Source organism: Sinocyclocheilus anshuiensis, unplaced genomic scaffold (genome assembly GCF_001515605.1).
Source record: "Sinocyclocheilus anshuiensis isolate Anshui unplaced genomic scaffold, SAMN03320099.WGS_v1.1 scaffold204, whole genome shotgun sequence".
NCBI lineage: Eukaryota > Metazoa > Chordata > Actinopteri > Cypriniformes > Cyprinidae > Sinocyclocheilus > Sinocyclocheilus anshuiensis.
The window spans coordinates 745,778-770,612 of record NW_015557064.1 but is presented as its reverse complement, the minus strand read 5'-3'; the positions used below and the strand labels follow the sequence as shown (position 1 = coordinate 770,612).

Sequence of the window (24,835 nt, the reverse complement as noted above, 5' to 3'; positions counted from 1 at the left end):
CAATTACAAGGTTAACGGGTGTTTTTGGAGTAAGATCAATTTCTCTTTCATGAGATTACTTCCTCTTTTTGGCCAGGTTTCGTTTCTCCGTGTCGTGTTTTTAGGGGCGTGATATTCAAATGACGATTGTTTTCTGTCGCCACATTTATCAACGTGCGATCATTCGTAGGATGAGATTGGCGGCATACGAATGTTTCATGAATCACGCGTGAACTCTGTCGTAAGTTGATTTGTGCGCACGGATCTGCGCTCGTTTCTACGTTAGATTGATAAATGAGGCCCATTGAGTGTAAATTATCATTTTAATTAAAATGATTAAATGGATGGATTATTTAATTAAAATTATTAAATGTATTGGGACACTAAAGCCCTCCCTACATCCTACCCGATACTTAATACAACTTTTCGATTATTTCCTTCATTTGTATGGAAAATAAATGCCTTTCCGATGTGATATGAGATTTGAAAAGGGAGAAAAAAAAGTTTGGCAAAAGGTGGATTCGAACCCGGGTCGATCGCGTCAAAAAGACTACGAAACACACTTTACCATCTACACCACTGAAGCTGACGATTGTCTGCCATCTTTTATATTGTTGACCATCCCTATCACACGTTTGTGGGTGGAGCTAGTGTAAATAGCCTCTGCCACAACAAGGCGGGCTATTTGCACTTAGTGTAAATAGACACTCCGTTTTTTTTTGTTTTTGTTTTTTTTGACATGTTGGTTTTATCTTTCACTTGGATGTTATAAGTTGCACTGAGTAAATACAAAAAATTGTGTCCATCTTCATTTCAGGCTGCAAAGCAACAAAATGTGATTATTTTAAAGGGGGGTCATTCTTTTCTATACTCACTGTATTTGTAAATTCATTCATATATTATTCCTGTAATTCTATCCCTGTGCAATGTTTTCACAAAACCTCAAAATAAACAAACATTTTATGGTATGATTCCAAGTTCTATGTAAATGAATGAATTCCGAAGGTACATTACCATTGAAAATTTCATTGTCAGCCCAAGTCATTGATTAGAAAGAACAAAAATAAACACTTCTAAGAATTGGAGTATGGAGAAATGTAGGAAATGAAGCATTTGCAAAACCAGGATTATGCTTCCTCCAGAAGATATAGCAGTAGCAAATTTTTTTTTCAAACTATTGCCTGTTTCAGTTGCATAACACATGCTATTTATGTTTCTTTTTACGTTTTTGCTATTTGTCTGTGTTTGATGTATCAATAATTATTTAATTGCTAGAAGATATATAATTTTCTGCTAAAATTAAAGGGTAATTTGTAGTGAATTAAAGATCTCTGTAAATGGGACAGGATTTGATATGAGAAGTGATTCTATGTGAATTAGTATGTTTCATACTTGATTATTGCTAAAAAAGTTAGCTAATGATTTTTTGCTAAACGAGATACTTTTTTTTTTTTTTATCATTGCTGTTTGCAACAAATATGTCCTTGTTTCCAACAGCCTGTGGTACTTTTTCCTCTGAGTTGCTTTTCATTGTAAATCTTGATCTTTTCGCACAGTTCTCATGTGTTTGCTGGCGGCAATAGTTCAGTTATTGGTTGCAGTCCATTATGGCAAAATGTGACTGTGTCTGACTGCAGGGTTTTGTGGAGGATATAGCCAGCAATTACATTTGAATGATTCTGAACTACTTCAGTAGTGACTATAATAACAGTTTGGCCATAACACCATTGGTGCATCACCTTCACCCACAGTCAGCTAAAGGTAAAGGCCTATCATCATCTTCAACATGTCATCAAATTTTTCATTTAGTGTGTGTGTATCTTATCCCACTTTCCTTTATGTGTTTGACACAAGTGATTTATTTTGTCCACAGAACAGGCTTCTAGATGATTGTTGCTCTTATTTTGTTTGTCTTCTTGAGGTTTCTGTTTCCATGAGAGATAGATTCCTTGTGTTTTTGTTCTATTTAAATGCTAGTTAAGAAAATGCCTTTGCATGCATGCATCTGTTTTGTGTTGGCTAAATGTATGAAAGCACTTCGTTTTAAAGCATGCCCATTTTTACAGCCTTATAATAGAGAGGCGCTGCTGTCAGTGGCTTTCCACTGAGCTCTGCCCAATGCTGATGCATCAGAAACAAATTCAGGCTGACAGTCACTGGCAGCTTGATTGTAGCATGTTTCTGTAATTCAAGTGTAGCAGAACAGAAGTGTTCGTTTCTCTAATAGAAAAGATCATGTTGGCATACATTGGCATACATAAGTTCTTGTGCTTATTTGGTTGTTTTGGATTAGGGATGGGTCGTGATGGTCTATTAGTTCTCCAATAACCAACTTGTATGTACGTTTTTGTTTTTTGTTAGTGGTGACGCTTTGATTAGCATTTGTGTTTTCCTTTAGCTTCTAGTGTACAACTACTAAATCATATTCAATGCAACAGTGTAACTTTATTAATTAATTAATTTTTTAGCTGCATGTTTGCTTGGATTGCAGAGATGCCCTTCAGAGAGAACCTAAACCAACGCTATAAATGAGCAGGATGTTGCCATTTAGCAGTTTCTTTTCATCCAAAGCAATTTACACAGTAGACCTCTTGCTGAGGCGCCCCCCACCCCTCAGGAACCTGAAGTTAACAGCTTTGTTCAATGGCACAACTGTGATATGTGACAATAACTATGATCCAGTGCCAGTCGACAGAACTGTAACTAATTTGAAATGTATATAATTTATTGTGCATTCTATTATTGTAAATACTGTAAAAAAAAAAAAAAAAAAAGTTCTTGGTAAAATACTGGCAGCAGAGACGCCAGTAATCTACTGTAATTCTATGGTATGAATACTGTGAAATTGCTTTACAGTGTATTACCGTAAAAACGAAATCCAGTATTTTCCAATAAAATACTGGCAGCAGAGACGCCAGCAATATACTTTAATTCTACGGTATTAATACTGTGACATTAATTTACAGCCATTTATTGTAAAAAAATACATACAGTACATTTCTGTGATTTATTTCAATTTACTATACGCTCTTAAAAAAGGAAAAAAGGTCAAAAAGGAACCCTAAAATAGGTTGGAAATTAAAAGTTTTAAAAGAGCGCGCTCCTCGCTGCAGTCAGTTTCAAAGTTCCCTCTCCTCTCTGCTTTGATTAATTTTCCACATATATTCCTGTCATGAGCGCCGCAAAGAAGGATAAGTGAAGACTTACTCGTACTCAAACTCCTGTGAAACGTTCAGCACCATTGCCTTCAAATGGACAGCCCACAATGCATTGCGAACTAATGTACAAAACCATAATACAAAAATACAGTAGATTAGTGTTGAAAATGGGCTGTAAATTAACAGCAGTTGCTTACCTTAAATTATTGCCCAGAATGCATTGTTTTCTACATTATATTACGGTTTTAATTAAAAACACAAATTGCTGCCATAATTTGGCCATTTTTACTATAATTTTTTTACAGTGCATTTTCTATATTAAAATCTATATTTTTCATTAAAGAAAACTTTTTTTCTGGCACATAAAAATTAATTTTACAAATATTTTTATTTCTATTAAATATTAAATGTGTCGTGTCGTGTTGTTGTTGTTGTTGTTTTGTATTGGGGCTAGTGGAAAAAGCACAAGTAAAATTTGTAACTCTTGACCTGACCACTTCAGCTCCCTTATTATTAAACCAGTAGTGTTTGTGTTAGCGGCTACATCTTTATTCATGGGCTTGCACTGGCATGCATGCAACTTTGAATAATTTAATGCTGTGAGTCTTGTCAAATTCTGGCTTGAGTTGGTAAAGATTCCGGAAGGACACTTCATTGTACCACTGTGGAGACGATTTTCTCTTGGAGTAAGATTTGGCGACGCTCTCCCTCTTCAGCACTTCCATTCCATTTCTGTCTTCAAACAGAGCAGCTCTGAATTTTAAGCAAACAGAGTTGTCTGGATTTCTCTGTGCAAACCCTCATCAGCACTGGCATTTTAGCTGCTTAATTGGGGTCTTGTGTTCTTGGAGACTCTGAGTGTGGAAAATTAGCATTCATTCAGCCACACTAACTTGAAAGGTCTTGGTCAAATCGACTCACAGGTTCTAAGTGGTTCTCCTGCAGTGGGATGATGGGAATGAGGCTGTGGCCATGGGCTGTGGTTGATCTCTTGGCAGGTAATTGCAGTAATTCTGTGATGCTGGGCTTGATTAGCGAGCTGTCTGTGGGTGGGAGAACAGAGGTTTTGGCTCTTCAAAGCCTCTTTGCTCTGGCCAGGTGCTCTTCATTAGTTATACCAGACCTGGGCAGCATGCTAATGGTTTTTCCTCATTCTGACATACTGTCACCAAGTAGCGAGAATGCAAGGTCATTTACCTTTGCTTAACATGTGAGCTGTAGCTCATTTATCCTGCTAATTAGGAATGGGGTCTCGATGGTTGACCAGTCATCCAACAACCAACTAGTAGATTAGTGAAATGGATTATATTATTTACTTTATTTTTCTGAAGCGAGCGGAGATTCTTTTATTAGTATACATACAGACCCATCCCCCCCGAACCAGAAACCGCTCCAATTATTTAGAGCTTGCTGAAGACCAAAGTGGAATAGAGAAGACATAAAGGTCAGTGACACATAAGAGTGTCTATGGTAAAGAAAAATCTAGTTTAAAACACGTGACAAGTTAGAATTGTTGGTTTTAAATGGTTTTGAAAAACCTTTATACCATTTTCAAGAAACATTCACATTAAATTACTTTAAAATGTCACGTGGTGTAAAAAACAAGTAAAAAGTAATAATATATTTTCTTTATACCTTGATTATGAGTGTACACACTATTCATTTTCAAAATGTTTTTAAATATATTTTTTCAAGCTAAGTTTTTTTTAATAAATACATTTAATTGATAAATTAATAAATACATTTAAAATATATACATTTTTAATATATAATATATATTAATTCATATATAGATTTTCGGAAGTCATAACACTTTACAGTCTGAACTAACCTAGGCTTTTGATAAAAAGATCAAATCTGATATAAGAGATTTATTGACCATGACACATGGGGGTCTGCATCTGTCCTCTCTCTATGATCTCATTTCCTGTTTTGTTTGTTTTTTTCTGCATGTTGCTGATTTGCATCACATGTCTTTGGGGGACAGAAGTTTTTCAAATATTAAGCAGTCATGCTGTTTGATAAAGTGTGTTTTTTTTCTTCTAATACATAGTAATAAAAGATTATGATATACTGTGAACAACAATCTCTTTCTTTATTTTTTTTCTAGAAAATTATAAATTTTTTTACTTTATACCCCCCACTTTATGTTTTTAATGTTTATTTTAGTAAAAAAAAAAAAAAGATCTGGATAAATAAATAGTGTCACATCATTGACGCAAACAAAAAAGTGTATTTTTTCATATCCCTATAAATAACTGTAAATCTAATTTCTCTTTCACATGCTTGACTGTTTCAGTTGCCTTTGTTCCGGCTATGTCTCAGCTTATAATGTGTTATTGCATATTTCAGATTGTAAGCTGGAGGAGTTGCACTGCCTTCTTAGGACTCTTTGTTTTATTGTCTTTAGGTTCGCCACACCTAGTCTAATGTTGTAAATCCAGCACAATGTAATCATTAGAGCTCCCAGACAACTTTTCAGCCAGCATGCGAAGAGTATGGGTTGGCTTCAGCAAACACGAAAACGTGACTCATGCCAATGATGCAAATTTTGGGAGCTAGAGTTTCAAATTCTGATCCAAAGATCTAGCATAAAACTGTATGCCAAATGTAAAGATTTTCAGTGAATAGCAATTTAAGGTTTGTTCTGTTCATAATACAGTGCCTATTTTATGTTTTTTATGCTTTTATGGTGCATTTTTATTTTTGGAGCTTGTAAAGCACATTTAATTAATCTAAAGAAACTTTTCCTACTATATAGAACATTTAGTGCAATGGAAAGATTCGATGGATATTAAAGGTTCTTCATGGAATCATCAATGCCAACCTTTATTTTTAAAGTGCTCCTATTATGCCATTTCGAATATTGCCTTTCATGCAGTGTGAAATGTAGCTGTAAACGATCTGCAAAGTTGTAAAGTCGAAAGTACACAATAAATAAAGTTATTGTCTCTCAAAAGAAAGAATTGACTCTGAACAGCATAAACGAGTCGTCAGTAATTCGAATCCCACTTCCATGACGGCTACATGTCACGGAGTAACACATTTGCATAATTCCCGTCTATGTTTTACGTTGGCAGGCTGTGAACAACTTAACCCCACCCTCAAACATTGTAGCTTGTTCATGTGGTTAACATCATGTTGAGAAGACACTGTGTCCTACACTGTGAAAGGAAATTTGTTTTATTTTCACTGCCGAAAGATGAGGCTGCAAAGAATCAGTGGTTAAAATTATTTTTTTTCCACTGTACCACAGCAGTACAACCCCAATCTTTTTTTTGTGTTTCCGTCATTTTACTGACGACTGCTTCTCTAATCTCGGGGAGATCAACACAGGATTCACAAAACGCTTGCTCTTGAAAGATGGCTCAATACCCAGTTTATTTGAACCAGCTGCTCCACTGAATAACAACCTGTAAGTATTATCAATAATAGATGTTTATATTTTCTATCAAGCGTTCAAAATACAGAACCATGGCAATGGGCGTATCGTTTCCGAGACACGCTGTAGACCAATCGCAACAGATTGCGCCATCTGACCAATCAGAGCAGGGTAGACTCACGGAAAGGAGAGGTTTAGAGAGAATGAATCCTAGAACTGCTTCGAACAAATTGTTTGAGAAATGTTGGAAAATTAGGTGATATTGAATGCATATTTTAAGAAAACTAAAGCGTTTTTTTGACCTTGCATGCATGTAAACCTGTTGTAGGAGACTCCCAAAACAATATTAGGAATCTTAAAAATGGCTTAATAGGGGCACTTTAAGAGTCAACCGATTCAGTAAAAACATGCAGAGAAAACCAAGCTGGGCACGGCTGAATGTAGATAATCAAAGAACTGCTTGGAGCAATTTGCTAGAATGTAGTGCATTAAATCTGTCCTTACCTGTGCTGTCAATAAGCTTCCCACCCAACAGTCAGTGGTTGAAGTAATGTGCTGATTCCCTTGCTAAATATATTACATTTTGAAATAAATGAAAGATGTCTGTTAATTGCTTCACTCTTTCTGTCTTGGCAGCACAGAGTAGACTTAACAAGATTATTTTAGGAAATGTCAAGCGATATTTGTGGTTCGAAGCAGTTTTTACCGCATTGAATATTTAGCCCTCACGTATGGGTTTGTCAAAACGTATGACGTTGTGCATTGAGCTGTGATGAAAAATGTTTTTGATTTGTTTTGACACTCAACCATGGATTGCAAGTGTGTGCCCTGCTCCTGTGGAAACTCATTTGTTCCACCCTGTAGCACATAGTAATGAAGGGATAAAATAGTCCTTTTATTTAGTGCTGAGGTGAATTGCTGCATCTACGCGTTCCTTCCTGGCAGCTGACGATGACAGCGGTCGCTTGCGCAAAATATGTTACTCACCGAGATGCCATCCTCTCCTCATTTCTGCCTAAAGTATTTTAATAAGGTTTTAATGATTGATGATGCTTCCTGTTCATGAATTTACTTTATAGCATTGACCTTGTCATCATAGCAGATTGGAGTTTAAATATGGCAACCAGTGAATTGACCAAAGAAGTATTAAGAGCTTAATGAACATCATCTTTCTGCAGTTTCGCAACTCTGAAGTAACACTTGTCATGAATGGGGTTTCTCACATTTCAAGGTTGCATGAATTTTATGAATATTTTATGATTTTTTATGATCTGTGAAAAGTAGGTGCTTTAGAAAATTTTGATTTAAAGGAGACATATTATGCCCCTTTTTACAATATGTAATTATCATTTTATAAATGCCTATTTTTAGTGAAAACAGAAACACGCTGTTTTAGTGCATGTCTCTTTATATGCAAATGAACTGCTGCTTCCCGCCCCCTTTTCTAGAATAGAGTTGTGCCATTACAGCTCGTACCTGCTAAAAACATGTGTTTTGGTTCTGATTATCATGTTTATCCCACTGAAATCATGCGTTTTAAACCATATTAGTTTAAACTTCTGATATAAGGTTTTCTGAGAGCACACATCCAAAGCACACGGACAGAAAGCGGCTGTCACAGCATGTGAGTACTAAACTAAGTTCTCATTCACACACAAGTTTACGTTAAAAACACACACGAGTTACAAAAACAGTCGGTTATGTCTGTGAAGGTAAACAGCTGGGAAATAAATTGCATGTTTATTTTAGATCTGTGTGGCAGCAGTGATATACAGTAAATAAATCAATAAATCCACTGCTCTGTTGTCTCCTCTGAGGCTGGGACTGTAAATAGTGTTCTGTGCTCGTCTGTGCAGACAAAGACAGAACAGTTAGCATATTTTGCTCAAACTTTCACCATGGCATTAGAGCTGGTACACCGTTGTCGCTTGCGAAATCAAATGACGGCGCCGTGGGTGTAAACTTGCAGATTAAGGGGTGGTAATATTATAATGAGATCCCTTTGCCATGTCAAGGGAGCGAAATCAGATGCTCTCGTTTTCTCAGACGCTTGCAGAAAAAGGCTTGCCAAAACAAAGTTACTGGGTTAATCTTTTTCATGTTTCCTTGGTTGGTAGATGCACCGGAGGACCTGATTATAGCACTTAAAACCTGGAAAAGTTAGATTTTCATGATATGTCACCTTTTAAAATATTTGGAGGTGCTTTATTATTTAGTTTGCGACTTTGCAACCATTACAAAAAGCTCTCTCTAAACAGTGTTTTGAATAGTGATGTAAAGCAATAACATTTAAGCAAAACCTCAACATGAAATTATACATTTTAAAAAATTGAATAAAAAAAATAAAAAATGGGGAACATGGTTGCTGATTGAGCCTAATTTAATGCCAACCATCTTATTTTTAATTTATAGTCATTGATATACTTATTTTTCCCCATACAGGAAAATGGTCAGTGACATATTCTTTGTTCTTACAGTATCTTACGTAACACTGGTAACACTGAATGGTTCATCTTTCTTGAGTATGTATAAACTACAGAAAAAATGGAAAAAAAACTTCATGACTTGTCCTCTGCCATGCTGTAGAAAAGATCCAAGTTGATGTTACTTCAGGTGTAACAATTTTAGGGAATGTTTATCTTATATTATAATCAATGGAAGATTGTGTGATTAACCTCTTTAAACAGACACAATTAAAATCAATTTTACTACAATTAATTGACTATCAGCAGAATGGACATAGATTGCAAATTTCATTTGTTCTGAGCACTAAACTTGGTTATCTGGCATTGCATTCTGTTCTCTGCATTCTCTCACACCTGCTCCCTCGCCCTGCTGACCCAAGAGCCAGAATTCCCTATATGAAACACAATCTGGGTCAGTGAAAACTCTGGCTTTGCTTGAATATTCAGCAAAGGCGTCATGATGATTTGAGTTATTTTAGCAGTGGGAATTCTAACATATTACCTGTTTTATATTAAAATCATTGATCCGTGTCAGTGGCTCTAACAAATTTGACATTGAATAGTTGATATCCTTTTGTTTTTATGAGGGTCTTTTGAGCTCCTTTTGCTGACATTTTCATTTGAGGCACTAACACTTAATATATAAGTTGTGTATAAAATAGTCATAAATGATTATAATTTTTTTCACAGTGGAACATTTCTGGTTTTGATCCTCGGAGTCATGTTTTCCTGGGCTTGTGAACCAGACGCTGGTCCAAGTGGGCTTTGGAAATGGCTCCGCTAGCCCAATCTGCCCTGCCTGTCCAGACTGCACATTTATTTACTGCTAACCTTGGCAGAGGGTCGGGTGTGAATTATTACTAGCTCGGTTTTGTTGTGTGGTTGTTTGTTACTTATGGGCTTGGCCTTGACACGATTGACAGAATACCCGTATTTTCCGACATTCGTTATCAAGGGAGCTGAAATGAACTGACTGTTTTGTTGATTCCAGATCCTCCTGTAGACTGGGTAATCTTCACCATCTTTATGCTGGCTCGTGTGCCCTGGTTTTGTGGGAATTGTGTCTGCTCAGGATTTCTTCTTGCGTTCATGGTCTGTTTGGTTTTCACAATACCCAACTTTCAGTAGTTGGTACCAGTAGCAGTGGAATTTCATGATTCTTGATAGCAATTTAGATGCTGTAGCAATAAAATATGCTAATGAAAGTGAACATACTCCTTGTATAAGAGGTATAAATACGAGAATATTAAATAATAACAGTAAAGCCATATATATATATATACTGAGAAACTGAGATACTGAAAAAATCTAAATACTGAGAAAATCGCCTTTAAAGTTGTCCAAATTAAGTTCTTAGCAATGCATATTACTAATCAAAAATTAAGTTTTGATATATTTATGGCAGGAAATTTACAAAATATCTTCATGGAACATGATCTTTACTTAATATCCTAATGATTTTTGGCATAAAATAAAAATCGATAATTTTGACCCATACAATGTTTTTTTGGCTATTGCTAAAAATATACCCAAGCGACTTAAGACTGGTTTTGTGGTCCAGGGTCACATATGTATGTCTATGTATGTCTATGTATGTATGTATGTATGTATGTATGTATATATATATAATATTACATATATATATATATATATATATATATATATATATATATATATATGACATATATATATATATATATATATATATGTCACTCCTCCATGTTTGGCTACATGCTGCTAATAATAAAATGTGGTGAAGGCAGAAAATGATAATAACTTTGTGTCTACAGATTATAGACTAGTCTAAAAGACTCGCAGGCTCAAGGAAAAATCATCAGAAAGCACTCAAAATGGACTTTAAGGATCAGCCTGCACAAAACAGGGCCTCAGGTTTTCTGCTTGTCACTGAAATTACCGTAATTTTCATAATAGGCAAACACAGTTATTTTCATTCATCTTTCTTGAACGTTGTGACTGCATTTGGGCACTAAATTGTTGTAGCTGGTGTTTGGTACTAATAATAATGTGAAAAGACTTTGTATAGTTTATATTTTACTTTTTAGCATTGATTTTTGACTTCCCTGTTCTATAGTGAATATTAATTAGGGCCTACTTTTAATGAGGAATGTGTTCATATAAAACAGTTCCTGTTATTTCATTTTGTTGTTAAAGCAAACAAAATACAGTTGTCCATCATTGGCATCTGTATTTGCCAATCTAGCCTGTTCTTTTAAAAGCAGATTATAGCTGTTTTTAAAATGATTGTAATGAGTTTTTTTTCCCACCTCAGTTGATTATCTGCTGCTAGAATTTCCCTTAAAAGAAAATGAGTGGATATGATCAAACTCGCCAGGAGAAGAAAGAGATAAACAGCACAAGCTCCTGGTTATGAGATCTGCGGTTACTACAGCAACTAGACTGAAATGAACTTTATTCATTATTAAAATTGGATTAATTCAATGTAGAATAAATTTGATTTGAAGTAATCTTGAGTTTTTAGGTTTGGACTAATTTGGCAAAAATATCTTCTGGATGAAGAAAAATGTCAGATCAGGGTACTATGAATGATTTACTGCAGTACCAAAGGCAGTATTATGACTTACTACAACAGTTGTAACCATTTGCTCGTTAGTTACTCTTTAATTTGATGTTCAATTACCATTTTAACCCATGCAGTATGCCTTTTTGCTCATGATCTGTTCTTCTCTTTTGGCAGGATGACTGGAGTGGCATTAATTCAAACAGAATTCAATCACACAGCAATGCTGATGACAAAGCCCACAGCCTAGAGACCCTTCCTCCAGGTAAGAGCCAACCTGACAACCCATGTGCATAATCAGCTCATGTCAGGATTAGCCCGCTCTCATAATTCAAGTTTTCTTTTTCCATCCCAGATGAATAATGGAGCGTTTTGTTCTCCGGGAAATGCTCAAAGATGGACTTTAATGAACAGCTTGCACAAAATAGGGCATCAGGTTTTTCTTCTCCTGTAAACAGAACTTAACCTGAGGTTTTCTGCAGAAGTAGGTGTAGAAAATTTCACTTGAGGGCACCTAAAAATGCATGAGAGTGATTTGAGAGTGACTTTATGACTGGCCTAAAGTCAAGAACTCCGTGTTTTCACTCTTCATTCCCTTCTGGAAATGTACTCCTTTGTGATCCAACTGAACTGGGCTGCTTAATACATTAAGCCTTAGATATTAACATATGCTTTTTATAGACTTCCTGCATTTAAAAACAGTATTGTATTAAGGTTGTGAATGCATTATTTATTTCGCTCATTAGTTGCTATGTCATGCAATCGCTCTGGAACTGAGGTCCACGGAGAGCTGTTCTATAAAATTTGTCATAAGCATCAGATTACATTTATGTGTCGTTGCATGCCATACAATATATGTTTCCTGTCTGTTGTTCTCCCAGGCACTGTTTCAGGGAATCATCAATAGTTTCTTGTCTCCTTGTGTTACTCTTGTAATTTAGGTCACCCAAAATATTTCCACCAAGCAGAACAGTCACCCAGGAGTACCTGATTTCATCTGTAATTAAGAGAACCGGTTTAAAGTGATAGTGTGCCTAAAATTGCCATCTGCTCGCCCTCACATTGTTCCTGTTTGATTTTTTTCCTCTCTTCCTTTCGAAGAACATGGACATAAAAACACTAGAACTACACTAGTGTTTCTCAGTTTTCTCAGATGTTTTTTCTTTAAATCATGATCAAACATTTATTTAGAATACTTGTTTGGTGCATAAACTGAGTCAAGGTCTGGAAGAAAAAAAGTTATCTGTAATTTGTAGTAATATTAAATTTAGCAACCAAGCATGATGTATGTGCTCACTCTGTGTAGGATTGTGGAATAGATCACGTTACTATGTAGTATTCCGGCCTGGAAATTGGTGATATTCACACTCTTCCTCCCGCTCCCCGGCTATGTGTGCATGCTGCGTGTCGGAGAGCACTTTGTCTAGAATTTTGCAGTGTTACGTGAAGTGTGGAGGTCGCAGCTGAGACGCTCTGTTCTCCTTTGAGCAGCTAATTAGTCTGATGACAGCCCCTACAGTTCTCTGCCGTGGGACGAGCTATCGACCTTGCACAAGTAGAGTTTGTGTTTTTTCTGGGTGATCTCGCTGAGCTTCAGCGGTGTTGTACGTAATATTGGAGATGCCAGACTTTGATTCTTTACTCTAGCTTTCTGTGGGCATCTTTTTGACCTAAATTACAGGCCTGAGCTCTTGAGATGACCTTTTTCTAATCTTTCTGTCCCAGCTATCGCAGGAGGCGAACTTTTAAATTGTGAGACAGGGCTGTTATTAATGTGTCTGTCACCCTTTGGTGGATGAGTGCTTTTGGTGCATTGCAGTTCAGGATAATTAACCTCAGCTTTCATTAACTTATGCATCCTGTATTACATCACTGTTGTGCATCATCTGATTCTTGCATTTTACGAAAACAAAATAAAATAAAAATCACCTGATTCTAGTGTGCTATATAATAGTAAAGTGCCAGTATTTTTTGCTGATGAAAGTTGAACTTTTGAATTCTCCCAAATGGCTTGAACAGAGACTCTTCATCTGCTTGAATGCATCTTTTATGCTGTCTTTGCATGTGCAACACGATTAGTTGGCAGGATTGAGCACCGGTCCCCTTTAGTACCTTTCAGGGACATTTATGGGTTTCATAATGTTGACAAATGATCACTGGTTATTACACTACACTTCAGAGTATTTGATTTCACCTTAAGGATTCTGGTTTGGAACCATTGGGACATGTAGACTAGTTAAAAAGATAATGGTATACATTCTATCACAAAACAAAACAAACTTACATTGTTGATTTCAAACTATATTGCTGGCCTTTCTGAATTTCCTCAAGTCTGCATAATGTACCCTTACTTGAAGTTCACACTGTAACAATTTTTTTATCCACTTTTTTTTTTTTATCCACAGATGTTTATAGAAATGAACATGATAGAAACATGGTGCAGTATATAATTAAGTGGTTAAGACCATATCTAAGAGTTTAGCTCCTAATTTGAAATGTTGTCCTTTGTTCATTAACAATTCCCGTGGCAGTGGTCTTGGCCTCTTAGTCGATGTTAGCGCTCTGCTGGATAGCTGGCATCAGTGGCATGTAATTCTCACTCAGGTTGGCCTAATTATAATGCAGAAGACGTTTGCCAGAGCCCTGCTAAATTATTTGCTTATAGTCTTTTGTAATGATAGATAACATAATCAAATTCTGCCACATGGTTCTGAGGTTTAAGTATCATCCCAGCCATCTCTGCCGTTAAACTCATTGACAGCGTCGACTGCTGCCATGTTACTGTGGGATGTGACTAACATCAAAATGGAAAAATAGCATTTTTTGTTAAGAGGGAAAGCTAAGCTTGTGGTTGGGAAATCATTTAAAGCAGACTGTTATGGAATGGCTCCATTTGGCAAATATCCTCATATATTATCATTTGGAAAATGTCTTTTTTGACAGACTCACCTGGGTTGTAATCAACTAAAGATGTCTAGACAGCTCCTTTCACGTTCTTTTTGGGCAACTGTGATTTATAGTGTAATAATGGGCAGCAGTGCATTCAGGGTTTTTGTCTTGGCTAAAAGAGATGCTTCTAAGAAACATGAGTATTTCATTCAAAAACACACAGTACACTTTTTCTCTTTATATTATAGTGTGAAAATTTGTCCTTTGTAAATGACAAGCATGATGTCTGGAATGATGTAGGTGTCTTTGGACATGTACTTACTGACTAATTGATAGTTTCAGAAGTGTTCAGATGGAAAGATGCCTACTCATACAGTATTGTTAAAATAATCAATCCACAGCATTTGATTCATGTGTACACTGGGTAAAAATCAGCCTTTTGGTAATGGAAATGGCAAGAAAACATCATTTATTTTGCCTTTTTTTGTTGTAAAGATCTAGATGTCCTGTTTACTCTGACATCCAATGTTTAATCATCCGTTTGTCACATTTTTCAGGGAAGGTTAGGTGGCAGGACTTTGACCAGGACCTGTACGTGGGAGCTACAGTGGTGAGGCCAGGGCAGGATCCCTACGCCCGCAACAAGTTCAACCAGGTTGAGAGTGACAAACTCAGAATGGACCGCAGTGTCCCTGACACCAGGCATGACCAGTAAGTCCCAGTCGAGTTTTTAGCTCAACTCATTCATTTAAAGTGCCCCTATTATGCCATTTTAAGGTTCCTTATATTGTTTTGGGAGTCTCCTACAATAGGTTTACTGCATGGAAGGTCAAAAAATGCTTCAGTTTTCTCAAAATATGCATTTAATATTACCTATTTTCCAATGATTCGTTCGAAGCAGTTCTAAGAAATACTGGTCTACCCGGTACAGCGCGTGTCAGAAATGATACACCGATTGCCATAGTTCTGTATTTTGAACACTCAAAAGAAAATATAAACATCTATTATTGATCATACTTACAGGTTGTTATTCAGTGGAGCAGCTGGTTCAAATAAACTGGGTATTGAGCCATCTTTCAAGACCAAGTGTTTTGTGAATCCTGCGTTGAACTCCCCAAGATTAGAGAAGCAGTCAGTAAAATGACGGAAACACAAAAAAAGACTGGAGTTGTACTGCTGTGGTACAGTGGAAAAAATTTATTTTAACCACTGATTCTTTGCAGCCTCATCTTTCGGCAGTGAAAATAAAATACATTTACTTTCACAGCTTAGGACACAGTGTCTTCTCGACATGATGTTAACCACATGAACAAGCTACAGTGTTTGAGGGTGGGGTCAAGTTGTTCGCAGACAGCCAACATAGAACACAGGCAGGAATTATGCAAAAGTCTTACCCCGTGACATGTAGCCGTCATGGAAGTGGGATTTGAATTACAGACGACTTGTTTAGAGTCGATTCTTTTGTTTTGGGAGACAATAACTTTATTTATCGTGCACTTTCAGCTTTACAACTTTGAAGATTGTTTACATTCACATACAGCTACATTACACACTGCATGAAAGGCAGTATTCGAAATGGCATAATAGGGGCACTTTAAAAGGGGTCATGAACTGAGAAATCAAAATTCCCTTGATCTTTTGACATTTAAAAGGTCATTGTACTATAAAAACATCCTACAAGTTTCAGAACTCAAAACTTTCTCATTAGTCTAAAAACAGCTTATATTGAAGCCAGTCTGCCAAAATGACAGGTTGTGGAATGTGCTACTTTATGACATAATAGTGTGGTTAAACACCGCCTCCGCAGAAGAAGATCAACGCCTGCTTCTACATCACTGCCTGTTTAGCTCCGCCCACCGATTCATGCATGTAGTGTAAATAACGAGAGAGGCAAACGCAGGTCTACGCAAAAATTAAACGATAAAGATGACTATGAAGACAACAAGACACTGTGCAGTGCCAAGCTGTGGAAAAACACAGTCTTTGCATTGCCTTCCTTCTGATCCCAACATTAGGAAAGAGTGGATGAAGTTTATTTTTAGAAGATCCAGACTGCGTCAGCAAGAACTCTGTCCTTTGTTCACTTCATTTTACCATGGATTTGTTTACAAACAAGGCACAATTCGACACAGGATTTTCAGAAAGATTGAAACTAATAGATGATTCTGTGCGACTATTTTGGATCCGACAGTAATGTCGCACCACACAAGTGTGAGTAACTGTTTTTATTATGTGCTCACTATTACTTTGTCTGTTATTACAGATCGTTTGATATGTACTGAGTATTTATGCATTTTTAACCTAAAACACAGCATCTATGAGGGATGTAGGCTGTCAAACATACACAACTGTTAGCCAATCATAGCAGTGCGCGTTTACTTCCGAGTCCACAATCCGCCACACCTATTCAAACAGAGCGTTCCGATGAGGGGGTCAAAACAGGACAGAAAATAGCCTATTACTTCTAAATAATGATGTTTTTTGGTGTAAAAAATCTTGATAACATTATAAGTGGTGTTTAGAGAACAGTACAAAATAATTAAAAAAAGCCAGTTCTTGACCCCTTTAACACTCAAGAAATAGAGCTTTGCTTCTTGTTCAGTTCACTTAATTGAAATAATAAGCTAATGCTCAACACAGTTCTTGAATTTGTTTTGCAGCTTAATTTCATTGCATGTAATCAGTTTTAATTAGTAAAATAGAAGTTTACTTAATTTGTTTGTGTTGGGACAACATTGAATCATTTTCATTTGTTTGTGATGTCCAGGTCCTAGAATGCTTTTGCATAGGCAAATGTTGAAATTAAAGGGATAGTTCACCTTCAGTTGCTGGTCCCCATTGACTTGCATAGTGTTTTTTTTTCCCATACTGTGGAAGTCAATGGGGACCAGCAACTGAAGGTGAACTATCCCTTTAAGAAGTATTTAATGTGTTTTTGAATAACATGAGAGACATTGGGGAGAATACACAGGACAATGTTCACATGTTTGTATTTTTTTTTTTGTAGTACACCATTCAAAATGCCCAACAAAGATGCATTTATTTGATCAAAAATACATTAGCAAATGTTATTTCAATTTAAAATAACTATTTTCTATTTGAATATATTTTAAAAATGTAACTTGTTCATGTGATGAAAAAGCTGAATTTTCAGCATCATTACTCCAGTCTTCAGTGTCACATGATCCTTCAGAAATCATTCTAATATGCTGATTTGCTGCTTATGATGCATTTATTATTACCAATGCTATGAACAGTTGTGCTTGCTTAGCCTAATATTTTAGTGTAAACCATGATACATTTTTTTAGGATTCTTTAATGTATAGAAGGTTCAAAACAACAACATTTATTTGTAGAAGTCTTTTGTAACATTATAAGTTTACTGTAATTTTTGATCAATTTAATGCATCCTTCTTGAATATAAGTATTAATTATTTAAAAAAAAAAATCTTACTCCAAACTTTTAAATGGTAGTGTATGTCCAAATAAAATATTACTTTAAGCAGGCTTGCTTGTTCTTTGGATAATAGCTAGTAGTTAGCTGCACGAGATTCTGTTGAATTAATGTCAAAATTTAATAGGATTTACACAATTCTGTTATATTTGAATTTAATTCTCTTCGCTTTGGATAAAAGAGTCTGCTAAATGACTAAATGTAAATGTAATGTAATGCGAATTTGAGTAGAGTTACAGTTTAGTTTAAGAAAACCAATTTCCAGTGTGTGGTGACACTTCTCATAGTTGAGTTAAGTTTAGTGAAAGCATTATTTAAAGTGAAGTTACTCACATATCTGAACATTAGACTCAGGCTACTGGGCATAAAATCGAATTAAAACTGTTTCCTTTGGTCCTGTAGAGTATTAAAGCATCCTTTCCTCTAATAATGGATTGTTCATGTTACACAGAGCATTTGCCTCACTATGTAAGGGTTTTCCATTGCCTAATTCATTATGTAGTGTGTCTTACTTTACAACACATAGTGAATGCCAAGAACAGTGTCAGTGGTTCTTTGTGATAAAGTCAGTCAACATGAATGTGCTAAATTAATTTCTGATTCTCATAAAGAAGATATGTCATTTGATGAGAGATGCTTACACAGCACAGTGATAGAGAAATGCATGAAAAGCACTTCCCCAGCAAATCAGCGAGTCTTTCAAAACTTTATCTTCATCCGTCTGTCGGTCACAGTGTCCTTGAGGTGGTAAAGTAGCAGATTGTCTTCAGGGCTTAAATGTCTGTCGGAGATGTCAAGGCAGGATTGACAATACTGAATCATCAGGGTGTGTATAAGTAGAGTGTATAAGTGGAAAATAAATGAGTGGTTTAAATGGAGAACGAGCTTGCCTCTTAGATGCAGTCTTGGGTGTTAGGAATCTCATCAGCTGTAGCAGTCACACTTGTGTTCAAGCTGAAATGTCTCGCAAGAGAAAATCATTTACTCCTGAGTGGGCATCTGAAGGAATGTCATATTTGCTGACGACACAATAGGAATATCTGGGCACTTATTTTTTCCTCTGATAAACTGGCCACTCACCACTCTGTGTATTAAATAATGTGTTGCATATATTTAGCAAAACCGTTCGGTTTGGACAGGTTTAGTGTTACTTTTCATCTTTGCATTTTAGGATTCATTTTTAAGAATTATTTAAAAGCTGTAAAATGCCAGGTAAGATGTCCACATTATGTTTTCCATCACCAGTTTAATGTACTGTACTGTTTTTTTTTCTTCTTCTTAAATAAAAGGACTGTAGAGGAAAGTTTGAGTTCAGCAAAACAGTTTTGCTAACTTAGGCTACTTTTTAATGTTAGAAAAATGCTTGACCACCCACATTTGCACCTCAGTAATGCCTTTTCAGTGTTCACCAACTTACCCAGTCTGAAGTTTATATTATAACAAGTTCCATAATCATTTCAGTCCATTCTCTTTTACACGTCAAAACGCATTGCACACACGTTTTCAAAGGTACTCTGTCATTCAAAAGTTTGGGGTCGTAAGGTGTTTGAAATTTTTTTTTTTTGCCTCACCAAGGATGCAGTTATTTGAGCAAAAATACAGTACAGCAGCGATATTGTGAAATATTATTACAATTTGAAGTAACTGTTTTCTATTTAAAAATATTTAAAAATGTAATTTAGTCCTGTGATGGCAAAGCTGAATTCTCAGCAGTCATTACTCCAGTCTTCAGTCACATGATTCTTCAGAAATCATTATAATATGCTGATTTGTTGCTCAAGAAATATTTCTTATTATTATCAATGTTGAAATGGTTTCAACAAAAATTTTAAGCAACACAACTATGATACTTTTTGTTTTTCTTTGGTGAATAAATAGAAAGTTAAAAAGAACAGCATTTATACAGTATGAAGTAGAAATCGTTTGTAACATTATAAATGTTTTTACTGTTATTTTTGATCAATTAAATATATCCTTGCTGAATAAGCCATTTCTTTCAAAACAAAGTAATCTTACTGACCCCAAACTTTTGAATGGTATTTAGTAAAAGACAGGCTGTTTAATTTTGTAGAGTCAGATAGAGGGAGAAAATAGTTATGTAAAACTGAAATATATATATATATAATTTTATTTTTTGCAAAAACTCATTAGAAGTGGACTTAGTAATTAGTTATTGTTTATAAAAATCAATTGAAAAGCAACACAAAGTAGTAGTGCCACTGATTAATTTTTTTATTTTCATTTTTATTTTTACACAAACCTGCCTGTCTAGATCATTTAAAACGTGGCTTAACTCTCGAGTTTCAAAAAGCTTCAGAATCCTAACAAATATTATCTGGTCCCCTGAACGTAACATCATTAGAGCTGCACTTAGCTCAGACTGTATCGACTGCGTGAGAAAATTAGGTTTCTTTCCATCAAACACTCATGCTACTGCTGTGTTATAATGACTAGATGTAACTGTCTTTTATTGTGATTCAGACAGCCTAGATATCTTCACACAAAACATCTTGAGCATCTTCACCGGAAACACATTTCGCTTCTCTCAGAGGACTGATATAAAAGCTATGGGGGTTTGGTTGTGCTTAAACGAACATAAATTGGTCCCACAGCCAGTCGTTGTCTCAGAATTAGCTGTTGTGAACGATATGATGAATTAGTGCTCTTTTTTTAACTACCTGATGTTAGACAGAAACAGATTGCTCTGGATATTTCAAGGATGATATTTGCAAGGTCACAGTGTGTCTTTAAAAATGTTTTAAATTCAGTTTATCAAATTTATGGTGATAAGTCTTAAATGGTATATCAAAAGTCTTAATTATCATTTAAATAGGTCTTACATTTGGGGATGGAAAAACTAGATTCGTGACGCAGCCTAATGTGATTATTAAACTTCAAAAGGCTATGATTGAATTAAATAAATGTGATCGATGAATGTTAAATGTCAAAACGCAGCACTGTTGCACTTTCTGCAATCTATGAATAGCATGTATTTATGCCAAGCAATTACTCATGATCTACTGTTGATGAATTATGACATTATTTACATTATGGTGTTTTTTTATGTTATAGATGGTTGTAAAAGTGCACATTTTGTCTCCCTCATTTTTTGAATAAGCTTCTGGAAGTAGAAGCCCATATATATATTTCAAAATAAGAGTCCTGATGTATTTCAGTTTGTCCAGCATTATGAAATTATGAAATGTTTATCTGGGTATTATTTATATTTTGGTTACACAATAAGCTGAATCTGGCAGAAGACCAAGAACATTATTTAGCACATTCAGTATACAGATGTTACTACTATCTGCACAATGACCTTTTTTTTTTTTTGCCTTTTTAAAAACACATTATTACTTTTTCAGAAATTTCAAAATATCAATGTCTAATTTGTATATATTGATACAAAAACTTTAATTTTTTTCAAAAAAAATTTTAATCAATAATTTTTATAGTATTGATTATTTTTATATTTTACATTTTAAAGCTGTTTTCCAGTTGAATACGTGCCTCAGTGAATGTGTCTTAAGTAAAATAATCTAATATGCATGATTTTGTTCTGTGTTGACATATGATATAAATTTTATTTGTGCAAGTTTAAAAAAAAAAAAAAAAAGATTGAGTTTTAAAAACTCTGCAGATACCCTGTGTTTCCAATATAGCAAAGGCTTTAGTTCTGAAAAAATAGTATGAATTTTGAATTTATGTTGCTTGGGGGTTTGCCATTTTTAATACTTTGGTTAAGTATGGTTTAATCGTGTGTTGTAGTTATATAACAGTTGTGGACATGACATTCATTGGTCTATTAAAAGCTTTATTGAGAAACATTGAGGAGCGTGTTCTTACCCTCTTTGCTTTCAAATATTCACCGCCATCACCTCTGTCTGTGGTCCTGTCCCAGCCTGCATGTGGACTGACACATGCGTTTGAAGAGCCCAGCTGAGGGTGGGGTGAAGGTGCAGAAGGTTTAGGTTGGCCAGCGAGTGCTGTCTTCCACTATTGTTTCCACTGAAGGCCTGCAGTGCAGGGCTGGGCTCCCAGGACTCACTGATTTACTGCTGACATGCAGGAAGACTTGTTAAGAGGAGGGCAGCCCTCTTGTCGGTTATTCGCTCAATTTAAACGGGCTGCTTGGGAGATGCTGCCCTCTTAGGAAATTACCCTCCCACTGCACAGGGATGAGCTTGGCCCTTGATTAAAATTTTTTTTTTTTTTAAAGTTCTATGCAATTTATTGACCAAAAAAAAAAAACACAAACACTTACTTGTGGTGATTTGTGGTTACAGGAAGGAATGTTTATTGTTGGCGTGACTGTGTTGTTCACACGGTACTACGGCAGGTCACTTTAACACTTCAAGTTCCTCACTTCAAGGCTTCCATTTCCCACCTTGAGATGTGCATATACAATTTAAGAACTGGATGCTTGTTACTATTTAAAAATCCAGCCCATAATTCCAGGAATTCAAGTGCCCTTTTACCACCGGATTGTGATTTAAATAAATGTGGCAACTCCTCAACGTTCACACTGGACACGTTCCTGTATGCGCCTTGGATGTTTTTAGATCGTTTTTCTGAATTAACCTGTGCTAGACAGTTGTGGCATTATTAAAATTACAATTTCAAAATTGTAAATAAAATGAAAACAAAATACTAAAAACTAAAATCATTTAAATACCACTGCTGAATTTAGGCATCACATTATAGCAACATATATGTACAGTATAAAAATTGGATATAATTTTAGGTTTTATTTATTAAGTTATTCTTTACCACTGATTCACAACACCATAAACCTTTGTCTATCATGTTAATTGCTATGAATCTCGATTATTGTCTTGTAAGTGTCTCTGCCAGAGCTTTTATAAAGCTGAACCAGGAATAAAAGCAATTATAATTTATTATTACTAATAATTATAAATATTAAGGTTAAGTTAATTTTAGATTATGGAAAAGGCAATCTGAATGTAAAAACAGGGAAAATGAGCAAGCATACTATCCAGTATCGTACAGTAAAAATCTGGTACAATTAAATTGCTGATTATATGCTGTTTTGTCCAAATAAAGTAATAATAAACCCTAAAAACTAAAACCAGTCATTTTGAATTTGAACATTATAATGTACCTTATGAATGTATATTTATTTTGACTTTTGAGATTTGCTAAAGATTACCTTTTTATTTTATCATCTGAATGTAAAAATAAAGGAAATGAGTATGCATATTGTCCGATGTCATACAATACCGATACATTAAAGGGGTGGTTCACTGTTTTTTTTTCTAAGCTTGATTGTGTTTATGGGGTGCAGTCTAACATGTTAATGCTTCGTTTAAAAAAAAAAAAAAAGAGCATTATTTTTCACATAATTTACCTTTATTCCATACCGCTCTGTCCCTTCTCTGAGAAACACACTGATCATTTCCTCCTTTTATGAAGCCCCGCCCTCAGAAATAGGCTATGGACTCTGATTGGTTAGCTAGCCCAGTGTGTTGTGATTGGCTAAACCGTCTCTGCGTCTAAGCGTCCCGCTGCTGCTTTAGAACATTGATTTTGAAACTTGTGAATCCATTAGAATCGTTAGAAGACAGAATCGCGATTCATATATGAATAGATTTTTATGTGCACCTCTGGTTTTCTCTTCCTCTTCTCTAAAGCAGCGCAGCATGGCCTCGCCCCCTTCACTGCCTTTTCCCGAGGGCGGGGTTTATCTGGGTTTGTGATGTCACATACCCGGGAAGTAACTTGTTGTAGTCCCTACCAGCCGTTTTTGTAGGCATTAAACTGCCAGAATTTTAAAAGACGATATCTCTGTTTGCATTGAACTTTCAGCTTCGTAACTTTGCAGATATTGTTTATGTTCAAACAGCAATATTAGACACTAACTAACATTAAAAAAGTGAAATCGCAGTCAGCCACCCCTTTAAAAAATCTGGTAGCAGATATATTCCCTAAACAATGCATTTCAAGACACGTGTCATGTGCCATCTAGCTGTTTTAGTTCACATGAACGCATCCTGTGTGAACATCTCCTGTGTCAAGAGTATGGATGGAATTGAATATTCTGCTTTCTGGGAACAGAGCTTTAATTTATGGTGCTTCACTAAGCCCAGCAGCCGATATTTGCATCAATAAGCCGGTAACAGATCTCTGAATGATGAGAACCCACTTTTTTTTTTTGAGTTTCTGGAGATACATCAAGCAGCAAGGACATCTGTTCATCTTTTCTTTCTTCACTCTCTTCAGCATGACCTTTTTAAGCCTGCTTGATTTTCAAAATCCCTCTGAACCGTCTGAGCTCTGGCCCTTTCTTGCAGAAAAAGTACTGTGTGCTTTGGCCGGTGTCTGCCTGGCTTTTGGGAATATCTCAAAGTGCTGCCAACCGCTGTCACTGGCAGAGCAGTTGTGAAGTCATCGACTGTTGTCTCCATGACCCACATAAGCAAACATTGACCCACTGTTGTATGACTGCCACACAGGCTGTGCAATTAAGATGCGTTTCTCACTCGCACTGCCCAGTCCTATTTCCTCTCTTTGTGTCAGTATTTTATATCGATCAGATCCCTCCAGGTCCAAAGTTTTATTTGTCACATTTGTACAATTGCAGTGAAATGTTTTGTCTGCCCACCTCCCATGAGTGTGCTTTGGAACTAAAAAGGGAAAAAAAAGAGAATACAATGCAAGAAAGGGGAAAACACTGGATATATTTGCAAAAGGACAAAGGACAAATTTGCCTTTCAAATGTGTAAAACCTGATGAACATGTTCTCCGTGATCTGAAGAGCATCTTGAGCTTCCGTGAAAGCAAGAACATATAACCATCTGTACGAAAAGTCACATTATCAATGACATAAGCTTATTTGAAGAGACTTCAAAATTTAAAGGGGACATATGATGTCGCTAAAAATAACATTATTTTGTGTATTTGGTGTAATGAAATGTGTTTATGCGGTTTAAGGTTCAAAAAACACATTAT

At 35.8% G+C, this 24,835-nt stretch overlaps 1 protein-coding gene across 2 annotated transcripts in view; it reads left to right on the top strand.

Moving 5' to 3' along the window:
• The window catches only part of LOC107676591 (polypeptide N-acetylgalactosaminyltransferase 2-like), an 81,354-nt gene that overhangs the window by 36,973 nt on the left and 19,546 nt on the right, over nucleotides 1-24,835 (top strand). For both annotated transcript variants that reach the window (XM_016471167.1, XM_016471165.1), the window contains exons 2-3: nucleotides 11,701-11,788; nucleotides 14,970-15,123. In XM_016471167.1, coding sequence (XP_016326653.1) covers nucleotides 11,701-11,788; nucleotides 14,970-15,123 — 242 coding nt within the window. The remainder of the gene's footprint in view (nucleotides 1-11,700; nucleotides 11,789-14,969; nucleotides 15,124-24,835) is intronic.